General features: G+C 46.6%; 1 protein-coding gene and 1 long non-coding RNA gene across 5 annotated transcripts; one reads left to right on the top strand and one right to left on the bottom strand.

Annotated features, from left to right (window-relative positions):
- Positions 1 to 554: 554 nt before the first annotated feature.
- nsd2 (nuclear receptor binding SET domain protein 2) lies at positions 555 to 15,373 on the top strand. Of its 4 annotated transcripts, none has more exons than XM_077563878.1 (23): positions 555 to 792; positions 2,852 to 3,428; positions 3,614 to 3,892; positions 4,927 to 5,089; positions 5,169 to 5,332; positions 6,513 to 6,797; positions 6,939 to 7,044; positions 7,580 to 7,665; positions 7,760 to 7,877; positions 7,958 to 8,070; positions 8,189 to 8,278; positions 9,282 to 9,408; positions 9,487 to 9,687; positions 9,761 to 9,940; positions 11,152 to 11,308; positions 11,389 to 11,591; positions 11,658 to 11,761; positions 12,144 to 12,413; positions 13,091 to 13,207; positions 13,351 to 13,492; positions 13,924 to 14,030; positions 14,107 to 14,302; positions 14,421 to 15,373. In XM_077563878.1, exons 1-23 carry the CDS (start codon positions 563 to 565, stop codon positions 14,666 to 14,668), a joined length of 4,263 nt encoding a protein of 1,420 aa, XP_077420004.1. In that variant the 5' UTR covers positions 555 to 562; the 3' UTR covers positions 14,669 to 15,373. The 4 variants fall into 4 exon arrangements, with proteins under 4 accessions (XP_077420004.1, XP_077419996.1, XP_077420021.1 ...); XM_077563870.1 differs by having other exon boundaries at positions 556 to 792; positions 6,936 to 7,044; XM_077563885.1 differs by lacking the exon at positions 555 to 792 and adding an exon at positions 866 to 1,706 and having other exon boundaries at positions 6,936 to 7,044.
- On the bottom strand, positions 2,237 to 6,958 carry LOC144050568 (uncharacterized). Its single transcript, XR_013293873.1, has 3 exons — positions 6,476 to 6,958; positions 3,369 to 4,189; positions 2,237 to 3,303 (listed from the first exon to the last, which is right to left on the bottom strand). It is a non-coding gene; the product is annotated as an uncharacterized LOC144050568 (long non-coding RNA).
- Positions 15,374 to 15,939: the final 566 nt, after the last annotated feature.

Consider the following 15,939-nt stretch of genomic DNA (forward strand, 5'->3'; position numbering starts at 1 on the left):
AAAGAAACATCTGGTATGATATATTACTACTTCATTATTTCATGTGCAGTTTAAACAACTCGTTTGTATTGTTTCACAGATACTGTTCAATGTTTTACAATAAAACAAGATTGGAACATTGAGGTGTATGTTGCTTGTTATGGAGGAAAAAAACGGGATCGGCAAAACTGAGATCGGCACGTCAGACTTTTTAAATGATCGGAGATCGGACGGAAAATTGTGATGGGTGCACCTGTAATTAAAATCCAAGACAACCAAACCCCACTGAGAATCAGTCAATAGTTTTCCACTAATAATATAGGAAAATGGGTGATAAAAACTCCCCACCAAAGAAAAACACACAAACAAAACCGGGGGGATCCTTGAATATGCGATTCCGTGGGTGCCGAACCGTGCGCATGCGGGGTCCACTATGTTCTGATTCCATGCTTTTCCATGGGTTCCCAAAATAACTTCATCCCTGAATATACGCGGGTGCCTCCAAATGTACATGTTTTCCATAAAGTGTTTTTACAACTTGAATAGAAAGGAAAAAAAGTAGCGAATAAAAAAATGATCGTGAATGAATGAGGTAGTGCGGTCATCCATCTACTTCCTATGGTTGTTTTTTTTTCTTTTTCTTCGTGTGCGCCGCCAACCAATCACGAGTGAGCATTTTTCGCGCTGGTCGGCCTCACAGTTTGAGTTCCCCGCAAAAGCCTTTTCACTCCACTTGAATGAAATTCGTCCATTAACGCCATGGATAAACTCCCCGTTTCCGTTTAAGCGACCGCCGGGACGTCCAGCCAGCAGGTAAGCCCCCAACCGCCGCCGTTCGTCTTTATTGACCGAGGCCATAGGATCCAACTCGGGGACTTTTTTTTCTTCTGGGAAAGTATACACTTGTCCCGGGGCCCAGCATCCATTTTAAGCGAGAGGCGGCTAGCTAGCCGAGGCTAGCTCTAGCTCTTGCTACTTTTCAATGGACTTGAATGGGCTTCACTGGTTAGCATTTTTTCGAAACGAGCTGTCATGGCGCCGACAAAGTGACTCTTCTGACCGAGTCGTAGCCGAACACTTCATCCAAACGGCCACAGTCGTTGAACCACCTCTAATCCTACTCGGTTTTAAGTTAGTTTTTTCTCGCCACGGTGTTTTTGTCCTTTGTGCGGCGGCTTTGTCTAGTTGCTGCTTAATGGCTGACGCTCGCGAGTAGCTCGAAATGGAATAATACATGCCCGCTTTCCAATTAAATTACAAGTACTCATGATTAAAATGGCAGCCGTTAGCACATGAGGAATCGAGGACGACTAAAGTTTGCGATTTGAAAGTACGTCTGGACAGTGGCAAGAAGTTGGTACAATCGCAGGGCGCTCGTCAGACAAGATAAATCGATCCACGATGAGACTCTAACATCGCTAATAAATGTCACAGATTGCGCAGGAGTGGGTGCGTTACGTGCACTTTATTCTTGGACGTGTCAGCAGCTGTTCTCGTCTCCGCGGCTTTTCCACACGTCGATGCGCTCATTGGGCATCGTTGCACGCGGTTCCTGCCCTCTTTCCTGCCCCCCCAATACACACACACACACACGCACACACCAGCGCAGACTGCAGCTAGCAGATAGCTTGTCGTTTCTCCAGGGGGGGGGACTCCCATTTGGAAGGGGCCCGGGGATCGAGGCTACCTGCTCGGCTACAACTGTCGCCTTTTGTGCTGCAATGCTCGTAAGTCAGTCTGAATGTAAGTTGCTATCAGTTTTGTTTGAAAAAACATCTTGCAGTAGACCAAACAATGCAGCTGGAACATTGTGTGACAGGTGCAGTTGTCTCTTGAGCCCCCAAATCAGGGGTAGGGAACCCTGGTCCTCGAGAGCCGCTGTCCTGCCTGTCCATGTCTCCCTCCATCAACGCACCTGATTGATGAACAAGATCGTTATCAGGCTTGTGTAGAGCTCGCTGATCAGTTGAGTCGGCTGTGTTTGAGGAGAGAGACGTGGAAAGCAGGCAGGACAGTGGCTCCCGAGGACCAGGGTTCCCTACCCCTGCCCCAAGTGCTGCCCTACTAGCAATTTTGGGGGATCATAATATGTTAAAGTTTCTGAATGGAGTGTTTTATTTTTCAGAAATGGTGACTTGAGTCATCACACACAAATACTGTTACTTATCTTACAGCAGCAACTGTGTTGAAGTATCGGTAATACAAACGTGGTATAATTATTGATGTTGGGGGGGGGGGGGTATGACAGTATTTTTCTAGTTACAGGTTAGAGCAATTGGCCAATACAGTTTTGTCTCTATCACGGAATTCCACCTATCGTGGGTGAATATGAACTGTGTGGGGATCTTATCCCCATTTGCAACTTTCTCAACTTTACACGTACTTTATGCCTGCCTCACACCTGCAGCCGAACCCGACTGAACTGTCACACAGTGTGCAGGGTCAGGAAAGTAGTAGTTTTGCATTTTGAGAGGCCACATTTTCTTACTTGACGGTTGAGAGTTACAGACTTGCACGTATGACTTGATGTCATCATGTCTGGACTTGACTTGGCTCATGATAAAATCAAACGCGTCTGGTATTGTCGTAAGGCCAAGACTTGGAAAAGACTGATCTGAAACGCTTGAAATGATACGATCAAGATGATGTGACTCCGGTAAAACTCTTACATTTCTTTTGACTTTCAGTTTTTAGTCTGAGACTGTGAAACTGGGTAAGCGTAAGACAAAACCACCTGGGACTTGTTAGGAACTTGAAGGTCTAGACATACTTGAAGCTCGCTCTTGGGTCTTGAGACTCGCCCAAGATAAATGAGTTGAAGGTTTGAGACTTGCACATGTGACCCGATGCCATCTCTTGCTGTTTTTGCCAGAGTTCGTGAGAAGGACTTGAATGGAATGGACGGCATAGGGAGCTCCTTGCCTTCGATGCCCGAGCCGGCCAACCCCGTCAGCATGAAGCAGCCGCCAGAGTCTCGCGGCGACCCCTCCCTGCTCATGGACCAGGCCGCCGCGCAGCTGGCCGCCACCTTGCAGGACGGCGTGCTCCACAAGATGTCCGGCCACGACAGGCTCAAGGACCTCACGTCTTTGGTGCTCAACGGCGACCAGGACGCCATCCCCAAGCTGTGCGCCGCCGAGACGCCCGTCCTCAAGGGTGCCGAAGCGCCCCCTTCCAACGGAACCCATCAGCACGCGTGCGGTCCGCACGGCGAACCGGAGCTGAAGGTGACCGTACCGCTGGTGGTCAAGGCGCCGCTCTTTGAGCCGTGCTCGGCCAGCGGGACCAGCTTGGCCGCCGTTGTCGAAGGTGCGGCGTCGGTGCCTGAGGGAAGACAGGAAGTGAAGAAGCGGCGGGGGAGACCTCAAAAACCCAAACCTCACGCTAACCTGGGTTCTTCCGCCGTACCCGAAGATGTTCTCAATCATGCTTGGGAGGCAGCGGAGAAGGTTCGTTTTTTACTTGGTTAACTCCTTCAACCGTTTGCCTAGAAACGTAAAGAAATCGAGCGGACGCCAGCTACCCAAACTCATGGGAGTCTCAAGTCACACACCTGCCACCTTTTTAAATTGCCTCCGATTAATTCCTACTAAAGTTCAGATGTTCTAATAGGCCTTTCCTGACGTTTTTGTAGTCACGAGCCACGGTCCGCCGAGAGCTTCCACAGCAGCAGAAGGACCTCATTGTTGAAAGGTATCAGTCAGGAGAAGGGTACAAAAGAATTTCCAAGACATTAGGCATGCCGTGGAACACGGTGAAGACGGTCATCGTCAAGTGGAGAAAGTACGGCACTACGGAGAATTTGCCGAGAACTGGACGTCCCTCCAAATTGGATGAAAAGATGAGACGAAAAGTGGTCAGAAAGGCTGCCGAGAGGCCCACTCGATCGTTGGAGGAGCTGCAGGAACTTCTGGCAAGTACTGGCTGTTTAGTACCCGTCTTCGTCTTATGTCTGCAATGGGGTCGGGTGGCTGAAACGCTTGAAAGTCTCTCAAACGCATTTGGTCAATTGTGTTACGGTCCCATGAAAGCAAGATGAACTTTTTGGCCCCAATTCCAAAAGGCCTGTTTGGCACAAACACGACTTTGCTCATCACCGAAAGAAACGGCGCACCTGCAGCGAAGCATCAAGCGACGGCGGCTCATGATTGGGGATCGTTTTTCTTCAATTATGAACGTTTCCACATGGCTCCACAAAACCTTCAGGCTTCTGCAAAAAAAAAAAAGGGAAAGATGCCAGGAAAAGCCGACTAAAACATCTGAACATGGTTTAAAGTTAAGCAGAGGTGTTTTAAACGGTGGCAGGTGTGTTCAGACGCCCATTTAACATGAGTTGGAATGTGACTGGCTATTTCTGAACATAGTCAAATTCCGCTACAAGAAGGTGTGTACACTTTTGCAACCACATGCTCTGTTTGTTTGCTTTTTTTTTTCACCCTATACAGTGTATAGACGACAATATTAATCGTGGTAAAATTTGAAATGATTTAGCTGGGTGTATTTTTTTTCCCCCACCACAAAAAAAAACCTTTTTATATATTGTGATGTCACATGTCAACGTGTTTATTTCAGGGTGTCTGAGGGCCCTTAAAAATGACACTCAATCCTTAAATCAGTTGTTTAAAAGTTGCTCAGTTGTGTCTAGCCTGGAAAAGACATTATTTTTGTTGAGCGTAGACGAGATGGATTTTTGCTTGTTTTCATGAAATCTTTCTACCTGAAAGCTGCAATCGGCTTGAAAATGATTCATACCAAAGTATTAGCTCAAACTTCTTAAAATATTGCGATGTAACGACGAGCCCACTCCTTGTGATGCAATTCTTCTTTACACTCACAGTGAGTTCTTTGACTTATGGCTGACGTTGGCGAAATATCCACAAAAGACGAGTTGCTCCAAAAAAATGTTTTTTTTATTTTACCCCTCCTACTCTTTCCTCCTTCTTCCAGCCTGCACTCGTCTGCGAGCCGTCAGCAGACGCCACCGAAGCGCCGTCTTTGCCGAGCAGCTTCTCCGTTGGCGACGTGGTCTGGACCAAAGTGTCGGGGTACCCCTGGTGGCCCTGCATCGTCACTACCGACCCCGAACTCAACCACCACATCAAACCCAACGGTGATTCCTTTCCCCGCCGTCACGCAATACGACCGCTCTGAATATTCCCTCTAATGTGCGTTCGTCTGTTTTCTACCAGCCAAAAGCAGGTCGGGGCTGCTTTACCATGTGCAGTATTTCGGAGATGCTCCTGAGAGGGGTTACGTTTCCGAGAAGAACCTGGTAGCCTTCGCTCAGGAGAGCCAGTACCAGGAGCTCTGCCTGCGCAACAAGCAGCCGGCCTCACGTGTCCTCCACAAAAAGGTACTTCGACCTCCCCATTCGTGCGCTCACTATTCAATCGATTCATTGACGAATCGCATTCATTCTAATTTTGCATTCATGTATTCCAAACACATTTTCCCCCTGTTGACTGTTTATAAACCAGTGATTTTTTTTCCTACTTCATGTTCATATAGCGCTCAATAAAAAAGGCTATTGATGTTGTACTATGTAAAAACAGATGTTTGCAAATGTCTTATTTTGATTAAACACACAAGATAAGGAGTCTTCTTTCATGAAGGAGTACAGAAATCAGTAAACAATTACTGTACTATGTTGAAATCACAGGATTTGGACAATTTTCACACAAAGTTTGGCAGGATTCTCACTTTATTGTCCGAATTCTGACTTTCATCTCAGAATTCTGAAATCAGAAGTCTAACTTTAAAGTCAGAATTAAATTCTTAATAATTAATATTAAAGTGAGAATTCTGACTTTATTCTCAGATTTCTGATTTTAAAGTGAGAATCCTGCCAAATTTTCCACTGGCTCTAATCCTCTCCCTTAATAATCCATTGCTTGTCGATTAATCAATTCATTTTGACAGCTCTACCCCCGATACAGTAAAAAAATAAAATACTTGCTATGCAGGCATTTCTAAATTAGGTCAAAATGGCACCTGGATGCGCCTTGCGCGTGCCCCGTGGTAAACATCAAGAAGACCAAGTGCAGTGTGAAAAGGCCATAGAAATGTTTTCGTATTGTCTTGCATTAGATTCTTTGTTTCGCAGTTAAATGTCTTAAGTCAAGCTTCAGGAGTCTTAAAAAGTGTTGACGCGAGTATAAATAGTCTCAAATCTTAAAATAAATGAACATTCTTTAAAAAAAAAAAAAAAAAGGTCACATTGCGCAATTTCGATAAGGGAACCAACAAAACGGATGTGGTTTTAGTCGGGATGCGTGTCATTTATGGACTATGGACAACAAAGTTGCTCCTAAATTTAATTTCAAATCAAAGTAAAAAGTATTGAATTTAACTGCAGAAATCCAGAATAAATGTTTGAAAGTCCATCGAGACGGGTCGTACTCATTCCTTTTTCTTCACTGCGTATCTGAAGCTTGCTCGCAATGCAAAAGAAATCGATAGCGATTAACTTTGTTTAAAAAAGACAAAAGAAACAAACCGTGTAAGATTGACGTTTGTCTGGCCGTCCCCCGCAGACGCTTCCCTGCGTGCCCCGCAAACTGCGTCCTCAGTGGAAGATGGGCGTGATCCAGGCCACCGAGGCGCTGGCCATGTCGCTGGACGAGCGCTTGGCCAACTTCATCTTCGTGTACGACCGCGACGGGCCCCGCCTCAACCCGTGCATCCTGGACAAGCTCAAGCCGGAGCCCAACCTTGAGGCGGAGGCGCGGCTGCTGATGGGCGAGGCCGCCGCCGCCAAACGCGGACAGCGGCTCAACGGAGGCCATCTGAAGAAGAAAGACCAGGACTCTCTGCTGCAGGTTTGGCCAAAACGCCACATCAGCGCTTCTCCAACTTTTCACATGGAAATGAAAGACTTTGAAAATCTTGCTTCCGCTTGTGGATGTGATAAATGTCGAATGTTTTTCTCTCCACGCAACCGGTGGGTCCTTCTCAAGAAGAAGCGGAGGCCCAAACAAGCTGGCTCGCCACTGAAGACCGACGCCAGGAGGAAGATGGCAACGAGTCCGGCCGAGAAGAGGATGTTGGGCGAAGGTTCGGCTCCAGGTCGGTGGAAAAAGTAGAAGCTGGTGGACAAAAAAAAATTTAAAAAATCGCACAAACAAATCATCAGTAATTTAGCAGTTTGAAAATGTGTATTCAACGCGTGCTTTATTTTTCTTTTCTTTTTAGACCTATTATTAGCCAGGCTGATTATTGTTGCTGGTATTTTAACGAATATTATGTAGAAATTTTGGAAAACTTTATTTAGAGTCGAACACTTTAGGGAGCTGTTTCCTTGCTTCGTTTTGAATTTAGCTGAACACGCGCTGATGACTTCTGGAAGCTCCCTGGAATTGTTCTCATATTTTTTTTAAACCATTTTTAAAGTGTTGAAAATGACAAAAGTTGTTTTATTGATATTTCAACAAAGCTACATTTTTAAATGTAGACACTAATATTTTCTCTTTCCAATGAATATCGGCGTGAAATATCGGACATCGGCCTCCTTTCCTACTAATAATCCTATCGGTATCGGCCCTAAATTTAAAAACAAAAAAACACACATCGGTCTATTACAATTTTTTCCCTACGTTTTTAGGTAAGAGAGGGCTGAAGCAAACCTCCAAAAGGACACGCGTGTTGGACGCAGCCGTGGACCCGCAGCCCAAGAAGAGGCGGAAAAATGTGAGAAGATCCTGCATGTGTCGTGCGACCAGACGGGAAACAAACGCTTACTCAGCATATGATTCATGATTCGTGATTCATAATTCGTGACCAGGGCCAGGCCTGGATGTTGGCGGGAGCCGACGAGAAGATCAGGAGGAGGACGTGGAAAGCTGACAAAGAAGTCAAAGCAAGCAAGAAACCGCTAAAAAAGCACCAAGTGCTTCTTGCGGGTACGACGACAGCCAGTCGGCAGCAAGAATCCGCCTTCTGCCTCTCATCAGCAGTTTGTGAAAATCTTCCCTCACTGCAGATGACCGAGAAGCAGAGAAACCAAAGCGCCAAAGAAAGCGGAAGCAGGATGGCGAGAACCTCGGCGAGCCCGCCAAGACCAAAAGACGCTCGTCACTTTGTCCGGAGCTTGAGGTGAGAGGTCAACGCATGGCGCGGTTGAGCTGGACGGGAGGATTTGGGCTCACGTGTGCCGGGCTTCAATTCTGCTCAAGTCAAATGAAGCGGACCGCGCCTTGTGTGTTGCGTGCAGGCTTCCGGAAGCGAAGGCTGTCCCGATTCTCCCGGCGACAGCCTGGATGGGATGAAAAAGGGAGAACGCAAGAAAGAATTTGTCTGCCAGGTTCGTCTCAAGCACTTTTTGCACTTGGCTCAAAAATAACTCCAAATGGGACTGACCCAACATTTTGCTTTATTTATTTCAACCAAAAAGTTGGGTCAAGTCGACAACCCAATTATTTTTATTTTATTTTTACCAAAAATACAGGGATGTGATTTTTCCGCTAATTCGCGGAATTCCGCTTTTTTTATCTCTCCCCCCCCCCCCCCCCAAAAAAAAAATCCGATTTTTTTTTTTAGTAGTTCATTGTATATGCACATGACTCCGACAGATAACATCTTCTGCTATAACAAAGACATTTGTGGTATGCTCTAATATGAGTTACTTTTCATTTGGTCATGATACAATTATTTGTTCATGAAATTTGAACTCTTCAACATTATTTATGTGTTAACTTAGTAATCACATTAGTTAGATATGATGATATTCTCAGTGATAGTTTTTAAAAGCAAAGGCAGTCCAATGTTTTTGAATGTGACTGATTTTGAGTTGACTAAAACTGCCATTTTATATGGGATAGTTCAATATACATTGAAAATTGATGCTGTTGTTTTGTCTATTTCTTTGTCATGTGAGTGCATTGAAAGTACTTCAAAACACGGAAAACCCATGAGCTCCGGGGGGCTTCGCTCCGGGGGGCTTCGCTCCGGGGGGCTTCGCTCCGGGACCTAGCTGGGTGCCAGCGGCCCCCAGACCCCCGGCTAAATTTTCAGATAATTTCACTTTGGTCAAATCACATCCCTGAAAATACACTGCAAGCCAAAAATCTGGGTCAAAAGAATAACCCAAACTCCGTTTTTTGGGTTGTTTGACAAACAAAAATGAATGATTATTTTTCCCTTCTTAAAGAAAACTTTTTTGGGTGGCCAACTTTTTGATTTCAACTTAAATGATGACCCAAGCAGTTGGGCCAGTCCCTTTTTTGACCCTTTTGGATTCTTTCTGAGCTTGTACTACGACCAGAGAAGCAGAAAGCGGGTTGTAGCGTTGCCGTGGCGTGTTGCAGGTGTGCGAGCGGGCCGGCGAGGACCTGCTGCCCTGCGAAGGTCAATGCTGCGGGATGTTCCATCTGCGCTGTCTGGACCAAAGCGTGACAGCGGCCGACAAGCCGCTGTGCCGGCCGTGCAGCACGGGTGAGCGCGCCTTCCCGCCGCGCGTTCGCGGACCCTGGCGCCTTTTTGTCTGACTCCGCCCACCTCGCGACCCTGCAGGGCTTCACTCCTGCTTCGCGTGCAAGCGGTCGGACGGCGACGTGCGGCGCTGCCACGCGGCGCACTGCGGCAAGTTCTACCACGAGGTGTGCGCCCGCCTCAGCCCGCTCAGCGTCTTCGACAACAAAGGCTTCCGCTGCCCGCTGCACGCCTGCCTCAGCTGCCACTACGGCTGCCGCACGCAGCACAAGTCCACCAAAGGTGAGCGGCGCCGACGTCACGTGACTCGCTTGGGGTTTGAGCTTCGGCTTTATTTGCGCTGGCGTCTTTGCAGGGCGGCTGATGCGGTGCCTGCGCTGCCCGGTGGCGTACCACGTGGGCGACCAGTGCCTGGCGGCGGGCAGCGAGACCGTCACCAGCGCCGCCATTGTCTGCACCAACCATTTCAACGCCAAGAAGGGATACAGCCACCACAGCCACGTCAACGTCAGCTGGTGCTTCGTCTGCTCCAAAGGTGCCGTGCGAAAAACATTTGGCGTCGGCCGAAATGTTCTTCTTTCGTGATCTGACGTCACTGGGCGGGTTTCCATCCCATTGTTTGGAATGTTTGAAGCCAATTGGCTGAGAATGCGCAAAAACGGACATGTGACTTGTGTCCGTTTCCATCTGTTCTTTTTTTCGCCAATATTGAGGGGGGACTCCGACACTGTAGGTGGCGCTATACACCATTAAGAGATGCGAGCCACCAGTCATGTAAAAGAAGACAAGGAAGCGAGTGCGCCGTGCGATGACGTTGTATGAGTTTGCTTTTGTAATTAACGATAAACTTAAACAGCTAAATATTGGCTTCTTTAATTTTTTTGACGGCAAACGTACGCGTGACGTAATGTCCGGTCAAAACGTGCCACGTGTGTCCGGTCTTGTCAGCGGTTATTCACATAGCCCAAATTAGCATTTTCCTTTTTTTCGATACGCTTCAAAATCAACCCCTCCAAGTGTAAAAACTTTTTTGCAACGTTTGGGCCCTTTTTTTTTTGAACTTCTAGCGTTTCCATTCAGTTTTATTTTCATATTTCTTGAAAATTGGAATAAAAATGGGTGGATGGAAAGCCAACTACTGTCGCATTTTCCATCCATTTCATCTGCAAGCCGAACATCCCTCACTTTTTGTGTACGTTGGCATTAAAGCCTTTCAACATCCCAAGCAAATGGCAAACCTACAAAGACATATTAGTCACGTCTAAATTTCAAAAAAAAAAAAAAATGAGTGGAAACCCCCATAAATGAACGACTTTATCTCTTTGACTGCCAAAAACGTTAAATAACGTTTAGTAAAATCCTATGGAGGAGTGCCAAAGACGTTAAAAGACGTTTGTTTCAAAACAGAGGTGAAACTAACCATTTTCTATTGTTGATTACTGAAAAACAGAATAAGGTAGACACAAACTTTTTTTTCCTGATGGAAGATGAGAGTCCAATCTTTCATTTGGTAGTATGTGTGTTTCCATAGTCCAAACACATAAATTTCTGTGGACCTTGAAAGATCAGTCAAAAGATCAGTCAAAATGCTTAAATCGGCTGGCACCCACGGCATCCCTTTTCTGAAAACGTTTGGCAGTCAAAGTTTTTTTCTCTGAATATGACCCCCCTCTAAAAAAAAATTTTTTTTAATACACTATCGTACCCCCCCACACAAATGCTGTCATGCGCGTGTTCCCCCTGCAGGAGGTCAGCTGCTGTGCTGCGAGTCGTGTCCCGCCGCCTTCCACCCCGACTGCCTGAACATCGCCATGCCCGACGGCAGCTGGTTCTGCAACGACTGCCGCGCCGGCAAGAAACCCAAATACCGAGACATCATCTGGGTCAAACTGGGAACTTACCGGTGAGCCCGGCGCGGCGGGGCGGCGCTCGGCTTTTTCGTCGAGCCTTTTCTGACGGCGCCGTGGTTTTGGTTCCCGTCAGGTGGTGGCCGGCGGAGATTCAGCACCCCCGCAACGTCCCCACCAACATCCAGCACCTTCGCCACGAGATCGGGGAGTTCCCCGTCTTCTTCTTCGGATCCAAGGACTACTTCTGGACCCACCAGGGCCGCGTCTTCCCTTACATGGAGGGCGACCGGGGAAGCAAGAACCAGAAGAACGGCATCGGGAAAGTCTTCAAGAGGGGTAAGGGTTCAAATGGCCACCATTTTCAATGTGAAGTCTTTCCTTACCGGCCGTCGCTGTCGTCAGCGTTGTCGGAGGCCGAATCTCAATTCAAGGAGATGAAGATGAAGCAGGAGGCCAAGGAGGCGCAGGAGAAAAATCGAAAACCGCCGCCGTACAAGTTCATCAAGGTGAGATAGAAAACCTTCACGGAATAGTGACCAAAAAAAATAAAAAAATTTGGGGTGAAGCAGCATGTGGTTCATTACGCCAAACTTTTTTTCTTTTTTTTTTACCCCAAAAATGTTTCAAAAGACACTGATAAACATTCAGTAAGAGTTTCCCATGAGAAATGGGGGTGGGCCATTTTCAAGAGAATTCACTTTTTCACATTAGCTGTCAAGAAAAAAAAATCTGTGGAAGTAGCTTGAAGCTAAAAAAAAACTAAAAATGTAATTGACTTTTTATTTATTTTTTGGTGGTTAAAAAAAAAAAAAAGGCCGTTGACTGTATCCATGCTTCTGCTCTTTATACAATTTTTTTTTTCCTCCCCTACCTTTTGCGGCCTTTCAGGTCAACAAAGCGGTGGGCAAAGTGCAGGTGTACGCGGCCGACGTGTCGGAGATCCCGAAGTGCAACTGCAAGCCGTCGGTGGAGCGTCCGTGCGGCTTCGAGTCGGAGTGCCTGAACCGCATGCTGCAGTACGAGTGCCACCCGCACGTTTGCCCCAGCGGCCAGCGCTGCTGCAACCAGGACTTCAGCAAGCGCCTCTACCCGGACACCAAGATCGTCAAGACGCCCGGCAAGGGGTGGGGCCTCGTCGCGCTGCGGGACATCAAGAAGGTGAGACGCGCCAACGCGACGAAAATATTCAGCATCATTCATTTGCTAATAATTGCCATTAGGACCATCATTTGTTTTTTGGGCTACAAAACAAGAAAATGTTTAAACAAATATTAAGACAAATACATTTCTTTGAAACACTAATTATGCAAGTTCCTTTTGGACTGAACAAGATGTATTAAATTAATTATTTTAAAATAAAAGAAAGGCGCAAATATATAGGGCTGGGCTTTTTTTTTTTCAGTTCAATCCTATTTCGATTAATTATGGAACATCAAAAAACTCCACAAACTTAAGTTTTGCAGCGGCAGTGACTGGTTAAATGATGATGAAAATGACACGCAATTATGAAACCATTTTCATAATTCTAATTCCATAATTAAATAGATCCTCAATTGTCATAAAGTGCAATAAATCAGGTCTTTCATAAATGTAAGAAAATACTTTTTTTTTAAAGTCAAAAGTAAATTTCAAGAAAATGGAAAGGTACAAAAAAAATTGGCCTTAAAAATTCAATTTTCTTGTCAATATATAAATTGAAACAACAAAAAATTCATATTTATAATCTTTGATTTTTGTTTGCGATGATGCCCATTTTTGTAATTGTGGAATTGGATTGAATGCGGGTGAATTGCGCAGCCCCAAGACGACGTTTCATTTCATTGTCGGTCCACCAGGGGGAGTTTGTGAACGAGTACATCGGCGAGCTGATAGACGAGGACGAATGCCGGGCCAGGATCAAATACGCGCACGAGAACAACATCACCGACTTCTACATGCTGACAATTGACAAGGTATCAACGAGCGACACGAGCGACACGGTATTGCGTTGGGAACGTCACACGGCAGCGGACCGCAACTACAAACGTGCCAGCAAATATTTGCGTTGAAAACGCACGTGCACGGCAATAAGGTGTTGTTTGATTTCCCTCCCGAGGACCGAATCATCGACGCCGGTCCCAAGGGCAACTTCTCTCGCTTCATGAACCACAGCTGCCAGCCCAACTGCGAGACGCAGAAGTGGACCGTCAACGGAGACACGCGCGTCGGACTCTTCGCCGTCTGCGACATCCCGGCGGGTACTTTTACGCACAACCATCAAAACACACTTGCCCACTTACAACAGATGCAAATATTTATTTTTTTTTCTTGATGAAAGAAGAGACTCTAATCTTTCTTTTGGTAGCTTCCATGTTTAGCAATAGAAGAGAATATTCTGTGGGCCTTGCAAAATCCAGTTAAAACGGCCGGGGAGCGAAGGGGGTTGCTTCAGTCAAAATGGCTGCTGGGAGTGAATGAGTTCATAAACAAAACCATTTAAGCAGTTGCTGTCTCCACAAAATGTCATTTGGAATTTAATGTTCAATTCATGTCCTTGATATTTGAGAAGAATTGATCAATATTGGATTGAATTGAACTGAACTCAAATCGGAAATTAGAATCGACACCCAGCCCTAATAAACAAAGCGCAAACGATTCTGATTGTTTGGCGTCCGTTTCGGCTCGCCAGGCACCGAGCTGACGTTCAACTACAACTTGGATTGTTTGGGGAACGAGAAGACGGTGTGTCGCTGCGGCGCCCCCAACTGCAGCGGCTTCCTGGGAGATCGACCCAAGGTAAAAAATAAGAATAATAATAAATGAAAAAAATTAGCTGCCACCGTCTGATTTTTGCGTTACCTGGCGTGGACAGAACTCCAACGGGCAGGCGAGCGATCCCAAAGGCAAGCGGCTGAAGCGCAAGTACAGGAAGCGGCGGACGGATGGCAAGAAGTCGGATGACGAGTGTTTCCGCTGCGGCGACGGAGGTCAGCTGGTCATCTGCGGCAAGAAGACGTGCACGAAAGCTTTTCACCTGTCCTGCCTCAACCGCTCCAAGAGGCCCTTTGGTCAGCGCACGCACGCACACACACACACTTGTCTTTGTATCGTCCCAAATTTCCAGGAGGCGCTATTGAGTCCACTTTGGCGACGTGGTCGGACTAACGTTCCCCCGCTTGCCGTCAGGTCGCTGGGACTGCCCGTGGCACCACTGCGACGTCTGCGGCAAGAACTCCGACGCCTTCTGCCAGCTGTGCCCCAACTCCTTCTGCAAGGCCCACCAGGAGGGGGCGCTGCGTGCCTGGCCGCCCACCGGCCAGCTGTGCTGCCTGGAACACGACGAGCGCCAGGACTCCGCCCCCGCCGTCCTTCCCGAGAGCCCCGCCGGGAAGGCCCAAGTCAAGAACGGCAAGAGGAAAGCGGCCGAACCTTAGAAAGTAGAGAAAGAAGGAAAAATGATCTTGCTGCCGATTACACTTTACCAGGTTTTTCTTTGTCTTCCTGCACTGATCTGTCAACTTCCTGTTTGGGAACATTTCCACCAAATGGCCTTTTTTTTTTTTCATTTTTTACATGTTTAGAGTACATCAAGGCTCATGTGCGAGTCCCCTTCTCCTTCGCATGTAGTTTCCATCCAGACCAAAAAGTAGCAGTCATAAATTAGCAGGACGCATCCGACATGTTGCCAAATGTATTTTTTATTCTAATATATAGAGTATAAATAGTAAATATATATGTATATGCCAGGAATGACTACCTTGTACTGCGCTTAGTCCAGTAGCGTCCCGCCTACTTTTTTTTTTTTTTAGTGATAATATCCAACAGGAGGGTGATGGTTAATGATAATAATAATAATAGGTCATGTTGGGGGGGAGGGGCGGGGCTACCCTGTGACAAACACTACTGAGGCGTTTAAGGGCTCCAAGCACATTTGGGCCACAACTTCTACTTTGTAGTCGCTTATTAAAAAAAAGGAAAGAGTTTTTGGAGCGTGCACTCTAAAAACAGTTGGGTGAAAAAAAGACAACAACCGCGGGTCAAAAATGGGCCGATCCTTTACTTGGGTCTATTTGACCCACTTTGAGTCAACAAATGGGTCTTTTAGTGCAAAATGACTCCTAAATAATGGTCAGATAAAATACCATCACGTCATTTTGTAAAAAAAAAACAAAACAAAAAACAAAGTGGCTCGGTCGTTACTTTTGACCCAAGTGTTTTTGAAGTTTGCTGTTCTTAAGAAAGGAGCGCGTGCTGAAAAAGCGGCTTCCGCTCGTGAGGAGGTCCAACGCACGAAAAAGGTGACTTCCGCCTGTTGGTATTGGACTCGGGTGCGGGAAATGCATTTCCACTCGTTTCATTTGTTATTGAGCAGGGTTCGTTTCAACGAGTCTTCAAAACCTTGTTCGACGGAGAACTTGTTAAGAGGGAAGCAAAATTCAACTTTAGTTTTGTAAGGGAGAAGTCGTTCGTCGATGAACACACGCCGCCACGTTCGAGGGGATTTTTTAGTTTTCTGCGTTGTTGATTGTCATGACGTCACAAAGTCCAGCGCCAAACTGACATTTTGATTTTCATGTTTGACCTTGGAACTGTATTCCGAATTTCCCAGGGTGCTTCAACGCAGCTTGGTCACGTGCGGGAAGTCTTTTTTTTGTTGTTGTTGTTGCTGTTTTTCTACCTAATGCTAGCGGTTGCGCTAACCTTG

The sequence above is a fragment of the Vanacampus margaritifer genome, chromosome 1 (assembly GCF_051991255.1).
Source record: "Vanacampus margaritifer isolate UIUO_Vmar chromosome 1, RoL_Vmar_1.0, whole genome shotgun sequence".
Taxonomy (NCBI): Eukaryota; Metazoa; Chordata; class Actinopteri; order Syngnathiformes; family Syngnathidae; genus Vanacampus; species Vanacampus margaritifer.

Bases quoted from the DNA above. Each gene is read 5' to 3' on its own strand.
- nsd2 (XM_077563870.1), top strand. From the start codon at position 563: ATGAATGAGGTAGTGCGGTCATCCATCTACTTCCTATGGTTGTTTTTT. The intron at 793-2,851 runs GTAAGCCCCCAA...TGTTTTTGCCAG, and splicing joins CCGGGACGTCCAGCCAGCAG to AGTTCGTGAGAAGGACTTGA. The intron at 11,309-11,388 runs GTGAGCCCGGCG...GGTTCCCGTCAG, and splicing joins GTCAAACTGGGAACTTACCG to GTGGTGGCCGGCGGAGATTC.